This window comes from Haliaeetus albicilla, chromosome 11, assembly GCF_947461875.1.
Source record: "Haliaeetus albicilla chromosome 11, bHalAlb1.1, whole genome shotgun sequence".
Lineage (NCBI taxonomy): Eukaryota > Metazoa > Chordata > Aves > Accipitriformes > Accipitridae > Haliaeetus > Haliaeetus albicilla.
In genome coordinates, this window is record NC_091493.1 from 19,030,050 (window position 1) to 19,044,055 (window position 14,006).

General features: G+C 45.9%; 1 protein-coding gene across 3 annotated transcripts; it reads left to right on the top strand.

The window, feature by feature from the left end:
• Positions 1–32: 32 nt before the first annotated feature.
• Positions 33–12,673, top strand: NOLC1 (nucleolar and coiled-body phosphoprotein 1). 3 transcript variants are annotated; one of them, XM_069796454.1, is made up of 14 exons: positions 33–166; positions 259–314; positions 464–585; positions 2,218–2,333; positions 3,084–3,225; positions 3,743–3,846; positions 4,504–4,654; positions 6,030–6,170; positions 6,590–6,679; positions 8,001–8,147; positions 8,374–8,955; positions 9,651–9,763; positions 10,146–10,226; positions 10,513–12,673. In XM_069796454.1, exons 1-14 carry the CDS (start codon positions 56–58, stop codon positions 10,669–10,671), a joined length of 2,115 nt encoding a protein of 704 aa, XP_069652555.1. In that variant the 5' UTR covers positions 33–55; the 3' UTR covers positions 10,672–12,673. The 3 variants fall into 3 exon arrangements, with proteins under 3 accessions (XP_069652555.1, XP_069652556.1, XP_069652557.1); XM_069796455.1 differs by having other exon boundaries at positions 8,374–8,934; XM_069796456.1 differs by lacking the exon at positions 9,651–9,763 and having other exon boundaries at positions 8,374–8,934.
• Positions 12,674–14,006: the final 1,333 nt, after the last annotated feature.

Genomic DNA, 14,006 nt, shown 5'->3' on the forward strand with positions numbered 1-14,006 from the left:
CGGTACGTGGCGCTGCGCGCGCGTGCGCGCAGGCGGCACGTGGCGGCCGGGCAGCATGGCGGAGTGGCGCGCGGTGCCCAGCGACCTCTTCCCTTTCGTGCTCGCCTTCCTGCGCGAGAACCGCTTCGAGGGCGCCGCGCGCGCCTTCGCCAGGGAGGCGGCGGCGGTGAGCGGGACGGGGGGGCGGGGCGGGCGGCTGAGTGACTGACTGACTGACTGACTGACTGACTCACTGACGCGGCCCGTCTCTTGGTTTAGAAGGAGCAGGACCCCAACGCAGCCTCCCTCCTGGACATCTTCAGTTACTGGCTGAAGTAAGTACCCCTCCGGCAGCGGGGGCCGCGCTTACCGGGAGCGGGGCGGGGCGGGGGGGGCGGCTCCGCCGCGCTGCCGGCCATCCTCCGGCACCAGCCGCCGTCCGGCCCTCGCCTCGTAGTCCCCAGCTCAACCTACCTTCCTGTAGGTCTCCAGCGGCCAAGAAGAGAAAGCTCGTTCCCAACGGCCCCCAGGCGAAGAGGAAGCCGTCCTCCAGCAGCGATGACAGCTCCAGCGAGGAGGACGAGACGCCGCCGGCCAAGAAGCCAGGTGGGGTTTGTGAGCGGCCCTAGGGCAGGCCAGGCCAGGGTTGTGTTTGGTTTTGGCTCCTCACCTGGATATAGAGCTCAGCTTCAGCGGCTCATTTGAGGTCCTTCAGCAGCTATCAAGGACAGGGTTTATATTGGCTGATCTTGTTTCTGGCAGGTCTTTCGCCCATGACATGTAAGGTATCTTCATCCTAGTTGAGGGTGATCTCTTTATCCAGTTATAATTTAAGCACATCAGGGTTTGTGTCTGCTAGAAGGTTTTAGCCATTCAGTTTGTCTCTTGGCTGAGACTGGTGAAGCCATTGGGCTGTATTGAGTTTTGAAGGTGCTATTGAAGTAGCACCTTTATTGTCTTGTCTATATCGAGAGTCTGCTTTTTGAACGCTTACTGATAGGATATCTCGGCAGGGTTACTCCTGCTTGCTTCAGCACATTCAAATTATTTGTGGATTTAAATATTGAGTGAAATGGGGTTTTGAGTGCATGTTGATTGGACTGTTACTCTCTCCATGGGAGGTAGCTACCTCATGGGTTTTCTTTCGTGCTATTTTCCAGGGATGCTCAGTTTCACCGAGAGCCTTAAAGAATGGTTTCTCATCTTGCTATTGTAGGAAAACTGATTCAGGTTTTATAAGTGCTTTCACATTTGTTAAAATATGTATAATGTGACAAAGCTCCTGCTTGGCTAGGATTTATCAGGCTCCTCTGTATTGGTGGGCACCATGACCTGTTTGATGCAGGGCAGTTGTGTGCATGACCTGTTTGATGCAGGGCAGTTGTGTGCTGAATCCTCAAGTTCCAGAGAAATGCCAAGCATCCTTACTCACCTGCTGCTTGTGTGAGCTTACTACCCTCCTTTCTCTCAAGCCTGTGTCCTAGTGCTATCAAAAAATACATCCCTCCACTGCACTTTGGTATGTGGTGAGCTGTGTTTTTCCCTTTTTATGTGGAAGTGTTCTTATGTCTTACCTTAATCACAGTGCATGCAAGTTTGTGTGTATCTAGCAGTAGATTTGCAGGAGAGGAGGAGTAGGCAGGGAGAGGGGGACACACAGAAAGACAACTGGTCTTCAACTTGAGCCATCCTAAAGCTGAATTTGAACTTGGATCTGATTTATATTTGGTAAGGACAGTTGCAAATATAACTTGAGGCAAAATGATTTCTTTTGCTCCATGTTACTAAAAAGCAATCGGTAACCAGGAAGGAGTAGATTTGGCTAAAACATGTTAAGCAAAGTGTCTGGAACTTTAACACAGCATTGCAGTGGTTCTCTTTGGAAGTCTGCACTTGTTAAGTGGGTTTTTTTAAGCTGAAGGGTGTGCAGACCCAGTTAATATTATCTCAGTTTGTGGGGACACTTTCCCTGTGGGGTGTCCTTTTTGGTGATAGAAGTCTGCACTTGAATGTGTACGTGACAGATAAAAAATTTAGAATTGGTTTTATCCTCTTGCCTACCAGGTTTGGAGTCTTCTGCCACACACTGTTCAAGAAACAAAGTCAATATTACGAACTTCAGTCATGGTTGGATGACCTTAGTATATCCTTTTGCCCTGATACACACTAGTGCAGGATACAGGTACATGAACGTTGTGAATTAACTTACTATCAATGTGTGCTGTCCCTTATTTGCAGCTAAAGCAGCAGCTGTGCCCAAGGCAAAAGCAGTTCCTCCAGCCAGGAAGGCACAGAGCAGCAGCGAGGACTCCAGTGATGATTCAGACTCAGAGGAGGAGAGGAAGCCAGTAAAGGTCATCTTTTCTTTCCAGCCTCTTTAATACATGTTTGAAAGTCAAAATAGCAATAGTTTGAAGTCAAATAGTGAATTTGACCAATAGAACTCTCTCTGAAATTTGGCTTGCTTTTCCTGAACTATGAAGTGCCTAGACTGCTGCAGGTGCAATGTAATGTTGGTTTTGTGACCAGCACTCACTTTGTTTCATATTCAAGCATGCTCCTTGCTTTTGTCCTAAGACTGCCAGGGCTTCCTTTTTTTGCAGAGAAAAATTTATTTACAATTGGTAAAATCAAATTTTATCTTTTTCTACATATATGTGTATCTATAAAAAGAGAATCTTCTCTTTCCTGTTTCTTGCTGCAGTCATGGTCTTGAGAAGTGGGGGGGAGGAAGAATGATGTCACTGTACACTGGAGAAGACAAACCAGAGTTGCCCAGTCAGTATTTTCAGTCTTCAAACTAGTGTGATCTAGAGAAGGAAGAGAACAGTGCCAGGCCCAGAGCTGCCCCATTTTGAGGAGGCAGAATTGGAGACTGAGGTGCAAAGGAAGTTTCCCATGGGCTGCTGGGAGGTTTCCCAGAGCAAAATTGTTATCCAGGGACTTTCAGGTCCTAACCATTACGCAGCATGGTGTTTCCAAGTCAAAATGGTAACCTCTGTGAAAGACAACTGTTTATACTCTCTGTACATGTGTCCCACATGTTAGCCTCTTTTTCTTTTTATGGCTACAGGGGCTAATCAGTTTTTCTTCCTGTTGTTTAGAAAGGTGCAAAACCCATGGTGAAGCCAGCTGGAACCAAAATCCAGTCTCAGAAGAAAGCAGAGAGTTCCAGCTCTGAGTCAAGCAGCTCAGATGAAGAAGCACCAAAGAAGCAGCCACCAAAACCAGCAACACCTAAACCAGGTACTTCTTATTGTGTATCATGAGTTAAAGTGTAAAACCAGAAAAGCTGGGGAAGGAGTGATGGAGGCTGTACCTACATGCAAAGGCATATGTATTAACATAGTAGTCTGCAAATCTGCTGTAACTGCTATTTGCAGTCCAGTCTGCTTCCGACATGGAAGAGGTGTAGGACTGATTGCAAATAAAAGATCAGGTCCCGAATGCTGCATTTTTTGCATAAGTAGCTGTAATCAGCAACCTTAACTGCTTAAGTTGTGCTTTTGCCAGTGTCTTCCCCTCAAAGAGCATGGAAGATCTTAGCCTTTAGTCCTGGAACTTCTGATGAGCTAGAATGGACAGTTTTCTGAAAACTTTCTCTAAGCTTGCAGTAGGATAAAGCCTCAGTTCTGCAGTACTGCCTTAATCTGTCCTATTGGCTTCCTGTGGTTCTTTTCTCTATGATACTTTATGTTGAATGTAATTACCCCTCATCTACCATAGCATATTTTCTAATGTCCCTTTTTACTTATCTCAAAAGGAAGTAAACCTGCCCGGGCAGCCACTAAGGTGGTCAATGGAAAAGCAGCAAGCAGTAGCAGCAGTAGTGAAGATTCTGATGAGGAAAAGGCTGCACCGAAGAAGGTAAATTAGACCATGAAAAATTTAATGAATGCTGTAGAAGACTGTAAGACTGTGGGTATCTCTGTCTTGCAGGGACTGTGAAACATGTAGACAAAGACACAGACTATACAGATGCTGAGCATGGCATTTGTGGCTCTTACACCTCCTTCTCCTTTACACAGTGGGATTATGTGTTCTAGCACCTCTCTATGCACTAGCTTTCTTCCGTAATACCTCCTTACCGCTTCCTCTGCTCCTTCCTTCTACAGGAAAACATCTCATTGTGTCATAACCATACTGTAGTCTCCATTATATGTTCACTTTTGCATGACTGAGTTTTCCACTAGAGAGTGTTTAAAAATGTTTTATGCAACACAAGAATAATCATAATTGTGTTTGATCAAGTGGCAGTTGCTACCATTTCAGTCAGTTCTGTGCCCCGTACTCTGAGGAGCTCCTCATTCGGTATTCATGCAGCAGAAAACAACAGCAGAGCAGCCAGAAAGATGATGCTTGTCTGTTTCCTAAAATTTGCATTTGAGAATCTTCATTAATCTTTCTTCTTTTGTCTTCAAAATTTGCTCTTTAAGTGAGGCATAGAGTTAAACAAGATCCACATCCAGCTGTCCCCACAAGATTTCTGTAACTTTTCTAATGTGTATTTCTTCTTGTGATAAGGCTGTTCTCAAAAAAACACCTTTGCCGAAACCTGCAGCCACTCAAGCATGTCCAGGGAAGAACAAACGTGCCAAGGAAAGTTCCAGTAGTGAGGACTCATCTGACAGCTCAGACGATGAAAAGCCACCTGCAAAACAAAAACTAAAGTCTGGTAAGTACTAAATACCATTGCTGCTACCTGGGAGGATGCTTTCTGCTAGTCCCACTGTCCCGGGAGAAGCATGTGCAGTGCACAAGCAAGTCTTGCTGCATGCAAAGTTCCAGGTGGTGCTGGTGGTGGTATCATGAACATGAAATACCGCAGCTCTTTTCATGTGTGCTGTTGGGGCTAAGCTTACTCCAGCTCCTCCCTCAGCAAGTGATGGAGAGTGAGAGAGATTGTGACAGACTCCGCTTGGTTTGCTCCATGTCTTCTATTCAGGTAGCCTTTAAGTTCATTCTTCTTGCAGTTTTCCTGTCTGCCAGGATTTGGGAAGTAATTTGCCACTGGTTTGGTTATTCTGTAACTGCAGCAATTTAAGCTTTTTTAGGTTCTTTGTGAAGTATCCAGGGCTGTTCAGTTGCAATCCAGCTGATGGGCTAAATGGGTCTCTGTTCATAGTGCTTTTAGAATTCCAGTAGAGAACTGATCTGGGTGGAGGATCAAGTGTTGAAATTCAGTCTGATTCTGTAACCAGAAGATTTGAGAAAGCAGTTGTCCTGGTTTCAGCTGGGATAGAGTTAATTCTCTTTTTAGTAGCTGGTATAGTGTTATGTTTTGTATTTAGTATGAGAATAATGTTGATAACACACTGATGCTTTTAGTTGTTGCTAAGTAGTGTTTAGACTAAGTCAAGGATTTTTCAGCTTCCATACCATGTGATGTCATGCCCAGTGTATAAACTGGGGGGAGTTGGCCTGGGGGTGGATTGCTGCTTGGGAACTAATGGGTCATTGGTCAGCGAGTGGCAAGCAATTACATTGTGCATCACTTGTTTTGTATATTCCAATTCTTTTATTATTAGTATTGTCCTTTTATTATTGTTATTATTATCATTATTAGTTTCTTCCTTTCTGTTCTATTAAACTGTCCTTACTTCAACCCATGAATTTTACTTTTTTTCCCAATTCTTTTCTCCATCCCACTGCAGGGGCAGGGGAAGTGAGTGAGCAGCTGCGCGGTGCTTAGTTGCTGGCTGAGGTTAAGCCATGACAGCAGTAAATGAAAACAATCAACAATTGACATCTCTGTTTTTTTCTGAAAAAGTTTGGCAATGCAAGCTCCCATTCTATAAGTGCAGAGAAAACTTTTGCAGAGATGGTTGGGTCAGATGAACCCAAAGAGGAGAGTTAAACTCACAGTAGAAACAGGAGGTAGCAGTGGGGTGGGAATAACCTTTCAAATTATAAACTAGTATCTTTGTAGCTACAGAAGGGGAATAAATGGAACCAAATTGCAGAAGTGCTTTATGCTAACTACAGCAAACATCTTGATGTGCTGCTCGCATTATCATGCAGGCACCTGAATGCTGTGTCTGTCTTCATAGGTCAGTACAGTGCTGTACCACCTCCTCAAGCTACGCAGACAAAGAAGGGCCCTGCCAAGGCTCCTGCAAAAAAGGCTGAGAGCAGTGACTCTTCAGACAGTAGTGATGAGGCAGAGCAGGTGCCCCCAAAGGGAGGAGCAGGTGAGTTGTGAGGAGAGGAGGCTGCAGAGGAAGTACTACGTGGTGCAGAAAATGTTTTGGCAATGTCTTGATTTCCTTGAAAAAGCCGTTTGACTTTGGTCTATGTTCCTATTTGCTTCTCTGAAAGTTTTGAGTAATTTGAAGGTGTCCCAAACAACACTGTGTACAGTCTGTGGATCCAAACTGTGCACAGGTTGGATTGCTTTGCATGTGTTGGTTTGAAAAGTTGTCAGGATCTAGTTTAGCAGGAATAAGCCAGGCCCATTACTGCAGCTGGCCAGGTCCTTGCTTGGCTTCTGATGTGCTGGCTGAATGGCTGGTGCACTGAGGAGTTTTTTTTTCACATCTGGAAAGGTTTGGGTCTTGGGACAAAGGTTTGGTGTGGATGTAGCCTGTTAATTTTGAACTTGCTTTTACAGGCAAAGCAGTAGTATCTAAAACAATCCCTGGCCCCCAAAACAAAACTGTGACTACCAAGAAGGCTGAATGCAATTCTGACAGTGACTCAGGTAATTCAAGGAATAAAGTTTTAGTGGCTTTGTGTTAATTTTTTTTTATTGGCCAGGTTGCTGTATAGTGGTGTATCTGCTAAGATCCTTAGCATAGGAGCTTGAAAGCTTCACAGTCTCCATAGCTAACAAGATGTGAAATCAAAAAACAGCAGCCTGCTATTACAGAGTGGAGTCTGACCATGAGACACCAATGAGACCATTGGCAAGTGCCAAAAGGTCTGCATGTTGCTGGATGGAAAGGGTGGGGCATCACGTGTATCAGGTTTCTCCAGAAATGTTAATGGTTATACTTCTTGAGGATCTGTGTCTTAAGATTTTTGGTTTCTGTTATCCCATTGTGTTGGGGAGAAGTTTCCAAGATAAAAAAACATTATCACCGTACCAAGTTCAAAATAGACTCAAAAGATGCCTTCTCCTAATGTGGCCCTAGGGGCAGTGTGCTTTGTGTCATCTGTTGATCAGGTTTAAGGTTTGCAATGCTGTATTTCCTGTGTAAGTTCCTTATGTGCTACATTCCCCCTCTAAGTTCAAGGTATTCCTGTTGTATATCTCAACATTTCTGGTGCCGTGGCAGGAACTGTGGGTGGCAGCTACCTGTCTTATCTGCAGACAGCTAGCACGAGACTGTGTGACCCTTCAACAAGTGGCCTGAGTTCGGTGTTTTCTGATTTTGTTCCTAGTTTCTCGCAAAGGGACAAGATTTTGACTGCTGTTATTGAAGTGTTTCAGAAATGTTGGAATAGATAGGGCTTAGCATTCCACATTGCTGTAACACACAATACAAAGGCGTATTTGTACACGAGGAGTCTCCAGTCCATCCTCAGACTGCTGCAAAACGCATCTGATGCAGGAAGTAGAAAGCTAAAATGAGATACTGTGCTGTTGCTGCCTCACTTTCCCTGCTTTGTCAATTTTATCTCCTAATTTCTTGCCTGTTTTTTGATCTTTACCACATAGCTTCTGTTCTTGATGTTTCTTATCCCTGAGTTTGTTCTTGGTGATACCTGTGCTTTCTCCAGTCCCTTATTCTGTAGCTCTTCTCCTATGTTATTCTCCAAATACCTGCTTCCTTGTGCATGCATTAGTGAAGATCTTAAACTGCTTGTTTCCACTTCCTCCCAACAAAGAACATACGTGGAAAGGTGGATGCTGTCCCCTGACCATTCAAGTGTTTGTCAGATGATGCTTGTTATCTAGTGGCTCAGCCTTGGGCCACAACCTATTTTGCTTTTCACTTCCCCATGAGTTACATACATGTTATTGCTAAAGTAACTTGCACTAGAAGCTTATTAACTTAACATCCTTTTTTAATATTTAGATTCCAGCTCTGAAGATGCCAAGAAGAAGGTAGGGAGTAAGCTCCCAGCTAAACAACCTGTGATAAAGAATACTTCCAAACCAGCAAAAGTAGCTGTCAAGCCTGGACAAGCAAAGAAGGACTCCAGTTCCTCCTCAGACAGCTCAGGTACTGGGGTAGGAAAAAAATGAGAATTTCCACGTGCATGTTGTGCTTGCTCAGACCTCTGTGTTTCTATGCAGGGTATGAGGGTGTAGTTGGACAGGAATACCCATTGCAGTGTTGTTTCAAGCAGCTAATGAAGTACACTGTGTATCAACATTGAATCTGTGTGTTAGCTTCATGTTGAAGGAATGGGGCTTAGCCTTGATTATTATTTTCCTTTCCACTCTAGATCCTGATAGCTCTGACAAGAAGGCCCCTGTGAAGCCCACAACTAAAGGAGCAACCCCTGCAACAAAGAAGTCACAAGCTGCCACAAAGAAAGCACAAAGTAGCTCCGATTCAGATAGCAGCTCCAGCAGCTCTGAGGATAAGAAGAAGAAAAAAGGCATTCCAGCTAAATTAGTTGGCAGAGTGGGTAAGCCGGTGTCCAAACCTTCTGCCCCAGCTCCCAAAGCAGGCACTTCTGACTCTGATAGCTCGAGCAGTGAAGAAGAAAAGAAACCAGCAGTGAAACCAGCCACCAAATCTACAGGGGCAGCAAAAGCAACTGTGGGGAAGAAGGCAGCTGCTTCTACTAGTAGTAGCACCTCATCTGATAGTTCCAGCGAAGAGGATGAGAAGCCCAAAAAGGCAGGGAAAGGGGCACAGAACAGTTCTAAGACCACTGCCACCACAGAGAAAGCAAAAGCATCCACACCAGTAGCAAACAACCTGAAGTCTAAGCCAGCTGATGGCAGCAGTAGCAGCAGTGAAAGCAGCTCTGAAGAAGAGACTGGAAAAGTCAATGGAGGTATTACCTACAGTCTGGGAGGTGGGTCTGTCAGGCAATGTTACTGAGCTAAGCATTGGATGGAAGCCTTTCCTAAACAATATTCAGTCTAATCTCTGTGTGCTACTAGATTATGCCATCTGGTGCAGTACTGAGAGGGAAGGGCTAGTTTTTAATTTGTTGTGATCCTTTTTGTCTGTATGGCCTATCTGCTGGCAGTGAAATTTGTGGTAACATGAAGTACTTTCCTGAACGGTTGTTGCCAGTTGCCATCTGTGCATGGCCAAGATTGTTGGTGAGAGCAAGGCAGACTGCTGGAGGACTTTGTGTTGAGTGGGACACCATAGATGACGCCCCAATGCACAATCTCAATCTTTATCCCTTCAGGAGAACAACTTTGAATGCCCTAGTGATGTGTGCAAGTGCATACTGTGTGACTCCCAAGAACTGGCAAATTTTAACCAACAGACCTTTCTCAAGTGCACTAAATCATTAATACAGAGGTACCCTATTCCACAAAATTTTCTTCATCCGTTAGGATAGGATGGCAAAATCCTTGCTGATGCATGATGGCTCTTAGTGTCTGTTACAGCAGTCTGTTTTCTGGGTGAGGTAATGTAGGGACTGATTCTCACACCTGTGTCAACACTGGGCTCGCGTTCTGGGGGAGAGATGCCGTTACCTTTCCCAATGCTGCAGTTACTCCCTTTGAAGTTTTACTGCTGTACATCTAACAGGCACAATCGGGAAGAAACAGAAGAGGGAAGGTGTTCAGGAGCCAGAGACACCACACAGTAAAAAGGCAAAGATCAAAGCCAAAACACCACACACAGTTCCCAAGGTGAAACAGGTGAGTGAGGGTGGACTGTGGTGACTGGTGAGAGAGGCATCTCTGCCTCCTGAACAAGTAGGCTTTTGGGGGGGGAGGTTGAGCCCACAGGATTATTTGTATTTTTGCTCCCTCCTTGAGCACTTTAACCTTGTGTGGAGAACCCTAGGGAGTGTACATACATGCATAATATTATTCTGGCAAAGGTTGATAGGATATGCTTGCACAGGAGCATCCCTGAGCTGCGTGATCTGAAGAAGGGAAAGAATTATGAATCTGAGAAACACTTAAAAGTTGAGGTGATGTGAACATGGCTCCATATTTGCAGGGCAAGGAGGGAAGGAGGTTGTCACTAAGGGAGTATTATGCACTTCCTGTACCTTGTTTTCTTTCTCTTTAACAGCCAGCCTCTCCATTCCGCCGCGTAAGGGAAGAAGAGATTGAGCTGGATGCCCGTGTTGCTGATAACTCGTTTGAAGCAAAGGTAGGGCTAGGTAGTGCCCAGAGTGGTAACACTTGGCCTCCACAAATGCCCGTTGGCAGAGCAGCCTTGGTGTGTTTGTGGGCAGTCTTTTTGGTGGGAACTTTTTCCACCAGGAGGTGCTGTTAGGAAGTGTGTGAGCACTGGCAGGAGGTGTGTGGGAGAGCCGTATCAGCTCCAGTGTTAATGCACTGATGTTTGCTGGGTAGGATGAAGTGCAAAGCATTGTCTTTGCTCTCTTGGGTGCTGACTTGAATTTCTTTTTCCTCTCCCCCTGCATCCCTCACAGAAAGGAGCAGCTGGTGACTGGGGTGAGAAGGCTAACAATATCCTGAAATTCACTAAAGGCAAATCTTTCCGCCATGAGAAGACAAAGAAAAAACGAGGCAGCTACCGTGGGGGCACTATATCGACCCAAGTCAATTCTGTCAAGTTTGAAAGTGACTGAGAATGTTCCTTTGAAATTCATAAACCATCTGCTCACCAGAATGGCTCGGATGGGCATGTGGACACTATGGATGTCAAGCCTGCCTGGACTGCTACCTCCCCTAGCTCATTGCGGGGCAGGCAGCTCCAGCGTGGGGATGTGGGCAAATGGTTGGATGTTTCCCCCTTTTATTTCTAATTCTGGTTTAGGCCCCTAATTTGGAACCATCCTTTAGCTGGTGTTATTGGCACCACTAGGGTGATCTCCAAGACTTATATTTTCTATGGTCTTATTTTAAAAGGCTGGCAGTGATTTTTTTCATTTTGGTTTCCTGCCCATCTAGTAGAAGAAGGATAAATCACTTTACTGTATCTTAACCTCCCACTTTTTCAGCCAGTTTAACTGGGATACCTGTGAAATGGCAAGAGTTGTAACGTGCCTTTGGCTAGTTACTGTAAGAGCAACAACTGATTTGAACCCTCTGGCTGTAATCCCCACCCCCATCTGACATTTCAAGTTCACAGTTGCAGTGTGACAGGGTTCCTCTTCTGTTTCCTTCTTTTATGGTTTCACCTTGCAATAAATTCCTACCTTCCTCTTCCTTCCACTCCTGTTGAGGCCATTAACCAGAGTACTTAGAGAAGCAGAGTCTAAATACACCTTAGTAGCTGAGTAGCTGTATTGCTTGCAGTTGCAAGTTGGGGGGCTATTGTCAGAAAGGCCAAGGTCTGCAGTAGTGCTGTGGCACTCTTGGTAACACTTTCATTGGGAATGTAGCTGGAGAGTGGAGATGTGCAGAAGCTCTTGACTGCATGGAGGTTGTGATCTTGGCTCAGTGGGAATGGGTAAGGAGGCAGAGGAGATAAAGCCCTCTTTTCTCCCCAGCTCTGCTTTTTGCTGTGTTTTTGTTTCAGAGGCTCTGACTGCAGTGTGGCATTACTGCTTGTTCTCTCTGAACATAAAACATGCCAGCTTATGCTTACTCCCAGCAATGTGCTGTGCAGCTTCTTAAGAGTCGAGATGAATGTATCATTAATGCCTTAAACTTCTTGGTTGGATCACTTGCTCATAGAGCTGTTTTCCATCTGTTAAATCCCTCTCACGAAGTAAAATGCCAGTTTCCCCATAGCACTAAGGCAAAGAAAGCCTGGTGCTGTGAGGTTTGAAGCGTTAGCTACAAGTACATGTTCAGTATGGGAAGCCTCAAACAAGTTCAGTAACTTGCAGCCTAAACTGAAATTTCACGAGCAACTGAGACAATATAATGGCTTACTGCGGTTGAGAGGAGGGCTTACTTTACCTCCAGTTGTGTTACTGCGTCCTTGTTTCTGGTGCAACTCGCATCTGATAGAAAATGATTCCCCTGACTATTTTTTTCCCCCTGTTAGGTGGTTTAATTTTAGTTCGTGGAGCAGTCTGCTGAGGCCACAGCCAGTATGAATTGAACAGTGGTAGCACGTGTTTGGGAAGCGGGGTCATGGGCTGTGAGAACTGCTCACCCCATCTCATGAAACTGCCAGCCACCAAGAGAGGTTTATGCAGCGCCGGATTTCCATGTTTCCATTCCCTCCCCAAAGGGTGACAATGAGAAGAGTCCTGTTGTTATAGGAAGCTACATTTGTGTGCAAAGCAGTGTCACTTAATTGAGGGTTGGATAAGACTTGATGAGCCACCCCGATATACGTGAGCTGCAGCTTGTTCCATCGAGCATTTTTGAGGACTTCCCCTCTGGTTTGCACAATCACTCTGGTGCCCGAATTCTAGGCTACAGTGGAGAGAGGCCCAGGAGACCACGGTTATTACAAGGAATTAAAGGTTAGAGGCCAAAGGAAGGTGGGAAGAGAGTATTTTCTGCCTGGGGATTTGAACATCATCTTGCTTGTGGTTTCTCATTTACCCTCTTTCTTCTGTTTATCAGGAACTTCTATTTGGAACTCTTGAACTTTTTAAAAACTTAGTTTTGGGGGTATTTTAAGTGTGAGAATTTTAATGTGTCAGAAAATAAAGATTGCTGCCTTTGTAATCTGAGCGGATCTGGTAGTTAGAGGTGTGGAATAGCAGGGAGGGTATGGGTGCTGGGGGTAATGCAGCACTGTCTCTATATCTGTCTGCAACCACTTGCCTCCTTAGTTACATGTTCATGTGCAGGTAACAGGCCTTCAGAAGTGAAAGGTGGCCTGTGCAGCTGGCTGTTGAGTGACTCTGCAAGAAATTTGGATAAAACTCTAGAATAATATTTGCTTATACCAAGACAAACTGAGGCTGCTCAAGTCCCTTCCCACCAGAATATCTGGTTAGTTCTTCTCAAATATTGCTACCAATTTAGCTGTATGGCAGCTGGCAATATAACTTAAGTAGCACCAGCCTATGGGAATAGGAAACAATAGGCATAACTGAAAAATTCTGTATATACCTGGTTAAAAAAAGTAATTTCTGTGTCCCCTTAGACATGTGACCATATGTGCAAGGAAAAGAAACTTGCTAATAAGTAGGGCCTGGTGGAGGTCTCGTGTGCTGTAGTGCTTATTTTTACCCCTTGTGCTGCACCTCTGTGGAAAGGTTGGCATGAATAGCCAGGTGGATTGGGCTGTCAACTGCTCTGTAAGCAATGCTGTCTGCCACCACCTTCCACCTCAAATGTGATGTTGTAGGAGAAGGTGTAACACTCGCTGTCTGAAGTTTCAGCAGCAGACGCAAAGAATATCGTTAGCCTCGCTGGAGATCAGCAGCTGGCTGAGCACATGCAACAAGTGCTGGGTTGGGGAATGCTTTGTGAGACTCTCAAAGCTACATGCTCTTCTATGTGCTTGGCACTCCTAGGAGAATACAGCTCCCTTGGCAAGGTTTTGCAGCTGCTAGGCAGGCTTAACCTACATCTCTGCTCTCTGCTGCTGTCCTGCTGTAAAGGACACACCTCGTGGAGCACCTCGGCTTAGTTTCCCTGTGCATCACTGGTGCAGTTTCTGCTGCGGTTAAGGCTGGAACTGGACTAACAAGACATCCCCCTCTGACACATGCTGTACATGTATGGGTGACCGTTCCCGGCGTCCTAATTCCCCTATGCGCCATCCTTTCCATTTCGCTGTCCTGAGTACTGCGCGTACAGCCCCCCCGTCCCCCTGCTCTCACGGAGCCCGCAGAGGGGGTCCTGGCCCTGTCAGTGACTGAGTGGGGTCCAGCCCCGGTCAGTGGAGAGGTGCTCTGACGCCCTTTTGACACACCGGCCCGGCAGGAGACACAAGCGGGAGCTGCCGGGCACTGCCTCCCTGGCTGCCGGAGCGGGGCGGGGGCGGCTCTCCGTGCTCCCCCCATCGACCCTCTCGCCCTGCTTCCGTGCGGCCGAGCGCCTGCCTCGG